The following is a 14,328-nucleotide window of genomic DNA, read 5'->3' on the forward strand; positions in this document are numbered from 1 at the left end:
TTGAATTTGTAGTTTTTAATCTATAAAGGAGTTTCTAAGCATAAGGAGAAAGGCTGAAGCTAAAATGTAAGCTTTCTAGTGAAATACGTAGTAAGTAGTCCGTATGACTTGCTTCTACATGTGTTGAAGTCATATTCCTTTCCCTTACAATTAGTTTTTATTGATTTTTAATTATATAAGGAATGCATGCATACTTTTACAATGATGTAACTGTAATTGCTCTGAAAAGTTTGAGATGTATCCGTGTAGACTTAAAAATTTTTTTTTAATGTTTGTTTATTTTTGAGAGAGAGACAGAAGGCGAACAGGAGAGGGGCAGAGAGAGAGGGAAACACAGAATCCGAAGCAGGCTCCAGGCTGAGCTGTCAGCACAGAGCCTGATGTGGTGCTCAAACCCATGAACCGTGAGATCATGACCTGAGCCAAAGTCGGATGCTTAACCAACTGAGCCACCTGGGCGCCCCTAGATTTTTAAAGTATTGTACTTATCCACTTGCATACATATTTTTGCATACATCCACTTGCATACATGACTGATTTTTGTGATTTTTACAGAAATTGAATCCAACTATCATTACTGTTCTGCAACTTGCCTATTTTTCACTCAGCAGATGATTTTGAGATCTGCCATTTAGATGTTGCTATATAGACCTAGTTTGGATGATTGTTCTTTCTTTCACTTTCTTTCTCATGTTTGTTTACTTTTGATGGGGGGAGTGAGAGAGAGAGAGAGACAGACAGAGACAGAGAGAGAACCCGCATATGTGCACACTCAGGAGCAGGGAAGGAGCAGAGAGGGAGACAGAAGGTCCGAAGCAGGCTCCTCGCTGACGGCTGAGATGTTACCCTCAAAACCCCCTCCCCTCTCAGTTCTAGGCAACTACCAGTCCACTTTTTGTTTCCATAGATTTGCATATTCTGAACATTTCATATAAATAGAATCATACAATATGTGGTCCTTTGTGAGTGGCTTCTTTAATTTAGCATCATATTTTCAAGGTTCATTTATGTTATAGCATGTATCAGAACTTCTTTTTATTGCCAAATAATATTCCATTGTATGGATATACCACCTTTTGTTTATCCATTCTTCAGTTGATGGACATCTGGGTTTTTCCCCCATTTTTTGGCTATTATGAATAATGGTGCTGTGAATATTCATGTACATATTTCTGTGTGTACATGTATTTATTTCTCTTGGCTGTATTCTTAGTGGTGGAATTGCTGGATCTTATGGTTAAGAGGTGCTCTGTTAAAGGCTGGAGCTAACGTAAAACTCAAAAGATCTCTTTTGTAAAAAAAAAAATTTTTTTTTGAAGTTTATTTATTTTGGGAGGGGGAGAGAGAGAGAGAGAGCGAGCGAGAGAGCGAGCGAGCGAGTGCGCGAGGGCGCGTGTGTGCCTGTGCATGAGCCGGGGTGGGGCAGAGAGAGGAGGGAGAATCTCAAGCGCGCTCTGTGCTGTTAGCTCAGAGTCTGCGGCAGGGCTCAATCTCACTAACAATGAGATGACTGAGCCACCCAGGCGCCCCTAAAGATCTCTTATTTTAGTCATTAGTCTAACTATTTGAGGAACTGCCAGACTTTTCCAATATGGCTGCCCTATTTTATATTCCTGCCTGCAGTGTGTGAGGGTTAAGCTTTCTCCATATCCTTGCTGACACGTTATTATCTGTTTTGATTATGTGCATCAAATCTTGAGTGAATTATGTAGACTTTAATAGGCAGGTTTCCAGGAGAGAAGACAGTTAAAAGATTTCTTGTTTTTCTTATTGTTGGGCCTGCTTGTTGTCTGGAAATCGATATTATTAAATTACATGGTTAGAGTTTGGCATGACTGAAATGTTACAAAAAATCATTAATATCAATTAAGGATTTTTTTTGACAGTGTAATACATTTTTGTTTACTTACTAAAAAAAAAAATCATTTAAAATGTGTGTGTGTGTGTGTGTGTGTGTGTGTGTGTGTGTGTGTGTGTTTGGGTTTTTTTGTTTTTGGTTTTTGGTTTTTTTGGTTGAAGGTATGTTTTTGTTCTTGTGGCCTGGTATATTCACTGTAAATTTCAGTTAATCTGATTTTTTGTTTGGGGGGAGGTTGATTTTTTTCAGTTTTTAATTTTAATTCCAGTATAGTTAGCATACAGTGTTATATTAGTTTCAGGTGTACAATATAGTGATTGAGAAATTCTGTATTACTCAGTGCTCATCATAAGTGTATTCTTTTTTAAAAAAATTTTTTTAAACGTTTATTTATTTTTGAGACATAGAGAGACAGAGCATGAACAGGGGAGGGGCAGAGAGAGAGGGGGAGACACAGAGTCTGAAACAGGCTCCGGGCTCTGAGCTGTCAGCACAGAGCCCGACGCGGGTCTCCAACTCACAGACCGCGAGATCATGACCTGAGCCGAAGTCGGACACTCAACCGACTGAGCCACCCAGGCGCCCCTCATAAGTGTATTCTTTTTTTTTTTTTTTCAACGTTTATTTATTTTTGGGACAGAGAGAGACAGAGCATGAACGGGGGAGGGGCAGAGAGAGAGGGAGACACAGAATCGGAAACAGGCTCCAGGCTCCGAGCCATCAGCCCAGAGCCTGACGCGGGGCTCGAACTCACGGACTGTGAGATCGTGACCTGGCTGAAGTCGGATGCTTAACCGACTGCGCCACCCAGGCGCCCCTCATAAGTGTATTCTTAATGAAGGCTTTATTTTTTTTTTTAATTTTTTTTTTTAACGTTTATTTATTTTTGAGACAGGGAGAGACAGAGCATGAATGGGGGAGGGTCAGAGAGAGGGAGACACAGAGTCTGAAACAGGCTCCGGGCTCTGAGCTGTCAGCACAGAGCCCGATGTGGGGCTTGAACTCACGGACCGCGAAATCATGACCTGGGCCGAAGTCAGCTGCTTAACCGACTGAGCCACCCAGGTGCCCCAACGAAGGCTTTTTTTAAATGAGGTGTAATTGTCATACAACATTATATTTCAGATAGACAATAAAATCACCCCCCTTTGCTCAAAATTAAATGGAAGTAAAAAATGAACTTCCTTATACCTATGCCACCCAAGTATGTTTGCTACTGTTATTAAAGTTAAACCACTTGATTCATTTGAACATTTTTTCGGGTTTTCTAGGATAAGTAGATAGCTTCACTTGGAATCGTGATTGATTATCATAGTAAAAAAGCTACCTCAGTTACCAATAAAAGTTATATTGGAATGGATTGAAATGGTGCTGCCAGGTTTTAAATAAGTCAAATTGTTTTTGTTCTTTACATATTTTTTTTCTTTAGGAGAATGTTGCTGAAAATGATTTTATAAGTTTAAAGGTACCGTACTCCCTCCTCAATTGGGAACATTCTGGAAGTAAGGGGGTTCTGCCAGTTGCTGAGTATGTGTATTATAATTATGCATTCTGAAACTGGAGAAATAACCACATCAGTGTTCATGACCCACTGTTAGGTGGACCTGAGCTAAAACTGTACTGTGATCACCTGACCTCCATCAGCCCCTCTTCTGACTGGTGGACCACAGTGATGTTTTGAGTTTTCTGGAATTAGTATCTGTTCAGAGCCAGTGTCTAATAATCCTCAAAATGTCGTTGATGATTTCATTTTCCTCCAGGCAGACGCCTTGGTAAAAGGTGTAGTCCTTTGGGGAAAGCCTGGAAGAGAAAGATTAAAAGTGTAAATTTTTGGTTGTAGTGTAAATTTTTGGTTGTCTTCCTCAAGGAGACCCCCCCCCCCCCCCCATTCACTGGTTCTGGGTCTATAAACTGACTCACATCTTGGGATTGACTGAAGGGTTGTGGCTCTGTGTTTTTAACGACTGAGGTTATGCTTTTCTCACTTGACCTAGACTCTTCTGCTTATACAGATCAGGAAGGATTAATAAGACTTCTCATCTATTTCACTGCTGGGAACACTGATCAATTAGCCAGTGCCAGAGGTCTCTGGGAGTCAGACTGCTCTGATTGCTGACTTGACTCTGCTATGGTGTGAAAAGGTGGTGCTACTACAAGTGTGGAGACCCTTAGTTTTAATTTCCATTAGATATAGACTAATGGAGTATCTTTATTACATCAGGTAGTTTGACCCTGTCGTCAGCTGTGCTCCTCTATACTTAATCAAGTTTTGTCTGCTGTTCTCAATTCCTTTTAAGATGCCAATTTAGTCTAAGGAGGAAATGAAAACTTTAAAAACTCAACAAATGTTGACATTTTAAGCTTTTACAGGAGTGAAAAGATTAACCTTTGGCCCCTACTTCTACAAGTTTTTCTTCTGTTCATACGGGCGTCATTCATGTGCTAAAGGTGGTTGTCAACCTTTTTTCAAGGGTTTATCATTTATCCACTTTTTTTTTGGCTTGTGACTAAAGTACTTTTTTAAGACCCCCCCCCCACCCAAGTGCATTTTAAGTATATTAGAAATGTGTTTTGTTTTTGAAAACCATACTTTTTTTTAAACAACAAAAAAAGGATTTTTTGTCTATTTCTTAAACTGTCATTGGTTTTTTTACTTATGAAAAAAATGATCAGTAGCAGGAGACAGGGTAAATAGTTGAAATGTTGGCATAGAAAATGGGGCTTTTGCTAAGGAGTCTTACTATCATACATTATTAAAAAAATTCTTTCTAGCTTCTTTTTGAGCCTGAGAGGACTCTTTGAAGGGACAGTTTCCTCTGCCCAGTGACTTGGATGTTGGTAAGCGTTCTTCTAAATAGCTATTGTGTATCAAATATCAAGTGACAGACTATTTTACTTAAAAAATAAATGAAAAAATACTATGTAGTTATTAAATTTATCTCATGTGGACAAAGGCATACTTAACATACAAGAGTATGAATTTGCCATCACGACTTAAGGTTTTAGGGGAAAAAAGAACAAAATAATAAAAATACAAGAAGAAATAAGTACACTGCAAAACAGAAGACTAGCAGTTAATCCAGAATTGGAAAATTGGGAAAGAGGAAAAACTGAGGGAGTAAATTGGGTATAACAAAAGATACTGAGGACCTAAAAGTAAAAAAACCTGGAAATGGATGCTGTTGGTTATAGCCTGTTCATTTAAAAGTCTTAGTGAAGTAGATAATTTTACTCAGTAGGAATTCATGTTCACAAAGTAAGATGTAAAAATCAGGATAGTCTCCTCTATTACCTAGAAGTCAAGATTATGAAATGATCTCCTCCTCCCTGTCCTGTTCTTTGAAGGAGGCAGAAATCCGCTCCCTGTTTACTGGTGCTCTCTCCTAATTTTTCAAGGACTAGATCTATCTAATAATAACACAGAAATAATAAACACCAATAGCAAGATTTGACAAAATTGAGGAATTAAAAATATAGCCTAATCTCATTTATGATCCTGAGCCGAAGTTGGACGCTTAACTGAGTGAGTCACCAGGTGCCCTGACAAGGATGTTATATTTAAAATATATTTTGGGGTGCCTGGGTGGCTCAGTCTTAAGCTTGCAACTCTTGATTTCAGCTCAGGTCATGATCTCACAGTTCACGGGTTGGAGCTCCACATCGGGCTCTGTGTTAGGGGGACGGAGCCTGCTTGGGACTCTGCCTCTTCCCTGCTCATGTGTGCTCTCTCACAAAAATAAACAAACACTTAAAAAATTGATTAATGTATCTAGAGTCAGTATAGCTCAAAGTCACATATTTTGAAGCCACATTGCTTAGGTCTGGATCCTGGCTCTGCTTCTTACCAGCTGTGTGATTTTAGGGAGTTTACTAAGTTTTCTTATAGTTTCTTCATCTGTAAATGAGAGTAATCATAGCAACTCTCTTATAAGACTGTGCAGCCCTTAGTTTGCTAGGGCTGCCATAACAGACTGCGTGGTTTAAAGAACAAAAATGTATTTTCTCAATATTCTGGAGGCTGGAAGTCTAAGATCAAGGTGTTAGCTGGGTTGGGGTTTTTTTTCTGAGGCTTTCCCTCGGCTTGCAGATGGCCACCTTCTCGCTGTGTCTTCATACGATCTTTCCTCTCTGTGCATGCATGTCTGGTATCTCTGTGTCCTGATTTCCCCCTTATGAGGCCATCAGTCATATTGGATTAGGGTCCATCCTAACAATCCCATTTTAACTTAATTACTTCCTTTAAAGACCCTATCTCCAAATACATTCTGATGGGGGCGCCTGTGTGGCTCAGTTCATGGTTTTGTGGTTCATGAGTTCGAGCCCCACGTTGGGCTCTGTGCTGACGGCTTGGAGCCTGGAGCCTACTTCGGATTCTGTGTCTCCCTCTCCTTCTGCCCATCCCCCGCTCATGCTCTATCTCTCTCTCTCTCTGTGTCAAAAATAAATATTTAAAAATATATTTGTTTAAGAAAAGAAACAAATACATTCTGATGTACTGAGGGTTAGGGCTTCAACATAAATTTAATAAGGACACAGTCGAGTCCTTAATGGGTTGTTAATGAGGATTAAATGTGCTAATATAGAATGCCTTGCCTATGTAGCAACTGCTACCTAAGTATTGTTTAGTACTTACCTATAGCAAGTAAATAATACATAAAACCTAAAACCCTTTTTATTTCAGAATAATTACAGATTCAAAGGGAATTGCAAAAAAGGTATTGGGAAGTGTCATGCATTTTTCCTTCCCTAATGTAACCATCTCGCATAATTACAGTACAGTATTAAAATCAGGCAATCGATATTGGTAAAATCCACACAACTCATTCAGATTTCACATTATACGTGCACCATTAGTGTTTGTGTGTGTGTGTGCATCTGTGCACTTTGATCACTTGTGTAAGCTCCTTGTACCCATAATCAAGGTGCAGAACTGCCCCATCACTATAAGGCTCTCTTGCTACTCCTTTTGTAGCCACCCGCACCTCCTCTTTTGACACCATAACTCCTGACAACTGCTAATGTTTCTATCTCTATAGATTATTTCAAGACATATGTACATATATGTTATATGTATAATATAAAAATGGAATCATGTGGTATGTATCCTTTTGAGATTGGGTTTTTTGACTTGGCATAGTTTCCTTGAAGTCCATCCGGATTGTTGCATATATAAATAGTTCATTCCTTTTTATTACTGAGTAGTATTTCATGGTGTGGATGTCCCAGTTTGTTTAACTTTTACCCATTGAAGGACATTTGGTTTGTTTTCAGGTTCTGGCTATAATGAATAAAATCACTGTGAACATTTGTATGTAGGTTTTTACATGAACCTTATTTCTCTGGAACAAATGTCCAGTAGTACTATTGCTGGGATATGATTTGTGTTACGTACATTTTTAGCTTTTAAAAGAAATTGCCAAACAATTTTCCAAATTGGCTGCATCTTTTTACATTTTCACCAGCAACGTATGAGTGATTCAGTTTTTCTATATACTTGCCAGCATTTAGTTTGTCACTATATTTCATTCTGGCATTCTGAAAAGTATATAAGGAAATTTTATTATGGTTTGAATTTGTATTTCCCTAATGGCTAATGATGTCGAACATCTTTCTCATGCTTATTGGTCTATATATCCTTGTCAGTGAAATGTCTGTTCATGTCTTTTGCCAGTTTACTAATTGGATTAGAAAATTTATTGAGTTTTGAGTTCTTTATACAGTTTAATTTTAAGTCCTTTGCCAGATACGTGGTTTGCAAATATTTTCTTTTAGTCTATGATTTGTGTCTTCCTCCTACAAGGTCCTTTGCTGAGTAAAAGTTTTTAATTTTGATGAGGTTCCGTTTATTAATTTTTCTTTTTATAGATCAAGATTTTGGTGTCATGTCTAAGACCTCTTCACCTACTCCTGTGTTGTGAAGATTTTCTCCCTTTTTTCCCCCTAAATATTTTATGGTTTTGTTTTATATTTAAGTTATTGATTCTGTTTGAGTTAAATTTTTTTTTTTAGTTTATTTATTTTGAGAGAGAGAGAGCATGCCCAAGCGTGAGGGCAGGGGTAGAGAGAGAGAGGAAGAGAGAGAGAATCACAAGCAGTCTCTACGCTGTGAGCATAGAGCCTGGCATAGGGCTCAAGCTCACGCACCTGAGCTGAAATCAAGAGTCAGATGCTTCACTGACTCAGCTGCCCAGATGTCCCTGTTTGAGTTAATTTTTAATTTTTTTAATTTTTAAATTATTATTTTTTATTTTGAAAGAGAGATAGCAAGCAGGGGAGGGGTAGAGAGCCAGGGAGTCAGAATCCCAAGCAGGCTCCGTGCTGTCAGCACGGAGCCTGAGGTGGGGCTCAAACTCACAAACTGAGATCATGACCTGAGCCGAAGTCAAGAGATGCTTGACCAACTGAGCCACACAGTTGATGCCTGACTTAATTTTTAAAATAAAGTATAAGGTTTAAGGCAAGGTTCACAATTTGGCCTATGGATGTCTAGTTGCTCCAGCACCAATTTGTTGCAAAGGCTATCAAAGTGTTTTTGTGACTTTGTCAAAAATTAGTTGGGACATATTTGTGTGGTCTATTTTTAAGTTGTGAGAATGAAATGTGCTAATATAGAATGCCCAGCCAACCCAAAGAAGCGCTACGTAAGCATTGACTATTATTATTACAATAGCAAATAAGTAATAACTTTTAAGAAAGTATTTGGATGAACTTAGTAGCCATCTGAACTTCCTAATTTAAAAAACAATACAGTTTTTTTTTTAAAAAGCGTTGATTGTGGTAAAATACATATAAAATTTACCATTTTACATTCCAACTAACAGTGCACCAGGGTTCCGATTTCTCCACATCCTTGCTAGTGCTCATTACTTTCCTTTTTTGGATAGTAGCCATTCTAACAGGTAGAGGTGTTATGGTATCTCCTGTAATTTTGATCTGCATTTCCCTAATGATTAGTGATGTTGCATCTCTCCATGTGCTTGTTTGGCTGGCCCTTTTCCTTTTGTATATCTTTGAGGAAATGTCTATTCAAGTCCTTTGCCCTTTTTTTTTATTAAAAAATTTTTTTTTCTTTAATCTTTATTTTTTTGAGAGACAGAGTGTGAGCAGGAGAGGAGCTGAGGGGAGGGAGACACAGAATCAGAAGCAGGCTCCAGGCCCTGAGCTGTCAGCAGAGAGCCCGACGCGGGGCCTGAACTCACGAACCGTGAGATCATGACCTGAGCCGAAGTCAGACACTTAACCGACTGAGCCACCCAGGCGCCCCATTTATTTATGTATTTATTTTTTAAAATAAACTCTACCCCAAACATTGGGCTTGAACTCATGACCCTGGGATCACGAGTTGCATGCTCTACCAACTGAGCCAGCCAGGTGCCCCTGCCCAGTTTTTAATCAGGCTATTGTGTTTTTGTTGATTTGTGGGAATTCTTTGTATATTCTGGATATTAACTCCTTATCATAGACTATATGGTTCACAAATATTTTCTCCTGTGGGTTCCCTTTTCACTCTGTTGATCATGTGTTTGTGGGTTTTTTTTGTTGTTGTTTTAAAATTTTTTTTAAATGTTTATCATTTTTGAGAGAGAGAGAGACAGAGTGAGAGTATGGGAATGACAGAGAGAGAGCAAGACACGGAATGCAAAGCAGGCTTCAGGCTCCGAGCTGTCAGCACAGAGCCCTATGTGGGGCTTGAACTAACGAACCAACTGTGAGATCAACTGTGAGACCTGAGCCAAAGTTGGCTGCTTAAGCAACTGAGCTCCCCAGGTGCCCCTGTTGGTCATTTATGTTTATTTGTTTTTGAAAGAGAGAGAACACGAGCTGTGGAGGAGCAGAGAAAGAGGGAGACACAGAATTCAAAGCAGGCTGCAGACTCTGAGCTGTCAGCCCAGAGCCCAATGTGGGGATCGAACTCATATGACCTGAGCCAAAGTCGGACGTTTAACCGACTGAGACACCCACGAGCCCCAATCATGTTTTTTGATGCACAGAGGATTTTAATTTTGGTGTAGTCCACTTTATCTTTTGTTTGTTTTTGGTTGCCTATGCTTTTGGAGTCCTCGATTTTGAGTTAATTCCTGTATGTGATGTAAGATAAGGGTCCAACTTCATTCTTTTGCATATGGATTTCCGGTTTTCCTAACACCATTTGTTGACAAGAGTGTCCTTTTCACTGTTGAATGGTCTTGGCATTCTTGTTGAAAATCTTCTATGTCAAGTCATCCTTTAAAAAAATTTTTTTTGGGGGGGGTGCCTGGGTGGCTCAGTCAGTCGAGCATCTGGCTTCGGCTTAGGTCATGATCTCATAGTTTGTGGGTTCGAGCCCTGCATCAGGCTCTGTGCTGACAGCTTAGAGCCTGGAGCCTGCTTCTGATTCTGTGCCTCCCTCTCTCTCTGCTCCTTCCCCGTTCATGCTCTGTCTCTCTCTCTCTCCTTCAAAAATAAATGAAAACATTAAATTTTTTTTTTAATTTGTTTAATGTTTATTTATTTTTGAAAAAGAGACAGCACAAGCAGGGGAGGCGCAGAGAGAGAGAGGGAGACACAGGATCCAAAGCAGGCTTCAGTCCCTGAGCTGTCAGCACAGAGCCCGATGTGGGGCTTGAACCCACAAACTGCAAGATCATGACCTGAGCCGCACTTGCATGCTTAGCCAACTGAGCCACCCAGGCACCCCTCTATCAAATCACCCTTCTTATGCAGTACATCTTAAACTCATACAGAGCTGTGTGTCAGTTAAATCTCAATAAAACTGAAAAAAAAAATCAAAGAAAAAATTGGAATAAAAAACCCCCCAACAAACCATTTGACCATATATGTGAAAGTTTATTTCTAGGTTTCTGCTTTATTCCATTTTGTCTCTATCTTGTGTTTATGCCAGTGCCATACTGTTTTGATTACTATAGTGTTGTAGGAAGTTTTGAAATCAGAAAGTGGGAGACCTCCAACTTTGTTCTTTTGCAAGATTGTTTTGGCTATTTGAGGTTCTTTTGGGTTTTTTTGTTTTTGTTTGTCTGTCTATTTTTGCAGTTTTATACCTTTATTTGACAATCAGTGATTAGTTCTCATCCACATTAACTGTACATTTTTGAAAGTAGTGACCGTGATAGATACATAGGTAGCCAAAGTATAGAGCTTGTTTGGTGAATCTTCATCCTTGTTACGTTTTCTGGGTAACCATACGCGCATATGGGGTGGAACATTCTTTATTTCTTAGATGCAGACAGCTTTGTCGAGCCTGGTGTCGGTGCGCACATCTGGAGTTCCTGTCTCCTTCATGGCAAATTTCTGGGTCTCTTTGAGTGTGCAAGGGGCACTCTTCTTGAAAGCCACTCCCTGGGTGCACTTGTAAATGTTGATGGTACGTTGTCTGGTCACTACCTTGATGATGGCAGAATGGCCCTTCTTCTTCTCCCTGCTTTGCGGGAGCCATTCTGCCAGGCCCTGGCTGGAAAGTGCTATTTGAGGTCTTCATACAGCTTTTAATGGTAAAGCACTAGAGGAGTTACCTTGAAAAAGAAAAGAACTGTGTTCTCTCTATGCTTTTTATTTCTGTTGTTTTATTCAGTACAGTAAAATGTGAAACAAGTAAGAGATACAAATTGTGGAAAGGAAGATATAAACTTACTACTTAAAAATGCTGTGATTTTGTATCTGGACAAGTAAACCAAAGGAACAAACTAACAGATGATTAGAAAGAATAACAATTCAGTAAAGTGATTTAATGAAATATATGAAAACTATGTAATTCCTGAATGTCAGCAGTGTAAGAGAAATTGGAAAAATTAAGTCCCAGTTGTTAGAGCTTCAGATATATGACATTGTCACAGTGGTGAATGGGAGTTAAACTTGATGGCCCCTAAGCGTTTCTGCTTTCGGGTTTAATTTACCCCTGGGGGCGGTAATTGAGTCCAGAGGTCTGAACTGGAACTGTATAAAGCTGGGAATTGGAAAGCTTCTCTGTGAGCTAGGACTGGTAAAACGGCCCACTGGCCCAAGACATAGGACAGAAGTGAGCTACTTATATTAGGTTTGTGGCTGTTAAAAGCCGCCTTCAAGAAGTGGGGCGCCTGGCTGGCCCAGTTGGTAGAAGACACGACTCTAGGTCTCGAGATCCTTAGTTTGAGCCCCAGGTTGGGGTGTAGAGGTTACTTAAAAAAAATAAATAAATAAAAGCCACCTGCAAGAAATGGAAACTTCAACCTTGTGTGGAAATCTTGGTCAGGATGACTAATGTATAAATAAATGTGTTTGGAACTGATGAATAGTATAGGCCATTGGCAGAGGCAGACATTAAACTGTTTTTGGGACTGCCCCTGACCCCTGAAATGTAGAAGACGCTCAGAAAGCTGGACATGAACTCATACAAAACGTACAAAGCACTCTATTAAAAAGATGCATCCAATGGAAAATTTTCAGTTGAGGAACTGATAATAATAGACCAATTTGTAAAAGCACTTACTTATTTAATATATAGTCCATATTCAGTTTCTGCCTTTGTCTCAATAATGCCCTTTATAGCTGGTTTTGATTTGTTTCAATATTCAGGGTCAGATCAAGGATCATACATTTAATTTACTCATACCTTCTTATCCTCTTTTAATGTAGTTGAGATTTTCCCTGCCATTTTTGTTTTTTTAGTGATAGTGGCATTTTTGAAAGATAACATTCAGTTTGCCTTAAAGCTTTTATTTAGCTCTTTTACTAGACAGTAAGCTGCCTTAGAACAGGCAATATATGTCATTTATCCCTGCTAATCTAATTTAATCTAATGATTTTATAATAATTTGGGATGCTGTGCTTCAGAAAAGGACAGCAAAAGGGAGGATTAAATAATTCTTAATCCTTTTTTCTTCTGGTTAGACACAGAGAACCATAAGAAGCCTTGTGCCTCACACACAGCATTTCAAACACAACAGTGTGCATCACTGTTAGGTACACTTGCCAGTGTATTTCAGTATCAGTAATTCCGAGTAAAAAATAGACTGTTCAGTTCTCTCTTCTCTGTATCACATTTGCCATTTCCTCTTGAAAGTGAGGGGTATTTGGTGAGTCAAGTGTATAGTTAAAATACGATGTGTGGTTTTATTACTATCCAAAGGAAAAAAAAAAAACTTAATAATGGTTACAATAAAGATAATTCATGAACAGAATATTTTGAAAATTTGGGCATAGGAATGTTCAGTTTAAATTATTGTAGAATTCTTGGAGCGCCTGGGTGGCTCAGTCAGTTAAGCGTCTGACTTCAGCTCAGGTGATAAACTCATGATTCGTGGGTTCGAGCCCCGCGTTGGGCCCTGTGCTGACAGCTCGGAGCCTGGAACCTGCTTCAGATTCTGTGTCTCCCTTTCTTTCTGCCCCTCCCCCACTGATGTTCTGTCTCTCTCTTTCAAAAATAAATACATGTTAAAAAAAAAAATTAGGGGCGCCGGGTGGTTCAGTCAGTTAAGCGTCTGACTTCAACTTAGGTCATGATCTCGTGGTTCATGAGTTCGAATCCTGTGTTGGGCTCTGTGCTGATAGCTCGGAGCTTGGAGCCTGCTTCGGATTCTGTGTCTCCCTCTCTCTCTGTTCCCCCCTACTCGCTCTCTCAAAAATAAACAAACATTTAAAAAGAATTATTGTAGAATTTTTGTGTAAATAAAACTCCTTTTTGTCTCATTCAAAACATCATGGAACTCTATACCATTGTAGGAATAAGTCTTTTGCTGAGTTATGTCACTAGGAATACATGATTTGATTTTGTTTCTTCTCCCTAGTTTCACTTTATTATTTTCGCAGCTTCCCAAGTATCTCACTATGAAGCTGTCTGTTGTAGTGTGTTTATTATACTTAAAAAGTAGTGTGTTAAGAATATGGCGAAAGGAATACTTGATACACCCTAGTAAGAATGCAAATTATTTTTGACACTAAGCCTAGTGACTATTGGTTTTTAATAGTTTTATTGAGATATAATTCATATACAGTACAATTTACCCCTTTTAAAATATGCAATCCATTGCTTTTTTAGTATATTCACAGTTACATACCATTCCGTTCCATTGTATGGAATTTTGTTTATCCATTCATCAATTGGACATTAAATGTCTTTTGTGAATAATGATGCTATACATTTGTGTCCAAATTTTTGTGCATATTCGTTTCTTTTCCTTATATACCTAGGAGTAGCATTCTGGGTCATACAGTAATTATGTTTAATTGTTTGAGGAGCTGCCTGTTTTTGAAAGCAACTGCACCATTTTATGTTCCCACCAGCAATATATTTCTGGTGAGAACATAGTTTCTCCACATTCTTGCCAGCACTTTTTTTGTAAATCAAGTGTAATTAGCATATAGTGTTATATTAATTTAAGGTGTATAATACAGTGATTCAACAATTCTGTGCATATCTCAGTGCTCATTGCCAGCACTTTCTTACTTTTTTTTTTTTTTTAATGTTTACTTATTTTTGAGAGAGAGAGAGCAAGTGA

The 14,328-nt window shown here is 38.8% G+C and overlaps 1 protein-coding gene across 11 annotated transcripts in view; it reads left to right on the forward strand.

Moving 5' to 3' along the window:
• TLK2 (tousled like kinase 2) overlaps positions 1 to 14,328 on the forward strand; it is a 114,481-nt gene that overhangs the window by 20,376 nt on the left and 79,777 nt on the right. The window contains exon 2 of one of the 11 annotated variants that reach the window (XM_045045078.1): positions 4,631 to 4,696. The exons of the other annotated variants lie outside the window; for them this stretch is intronic. Within the exon in view, the coding sequence (XP_044901013.1) occupies positions 4,691 to 4,696 (6 nt within the window). The 5' untranslated portion in view covers positions 4,631 to 4,690. The remainder of the gene's footprint in view (positions 1 to 4,630; positions 4,697 to 14,328) is intronic. 11 annotated transcript variants of the gene reach the window in all.

The sequence above is a fragment of the Felis catus genome, chromosome E1 (assembly GCF_018350175.1).
Source record: "Felis catus isolate Fca126 chromosome E1, F.catus_Fca126_mat1.0, whole genome shotgun sequence".
NCBI lineage: Eukaryota > Metazoa > Chordata > Mammalia > Carnivora > Felidae > Felis > Felis catus.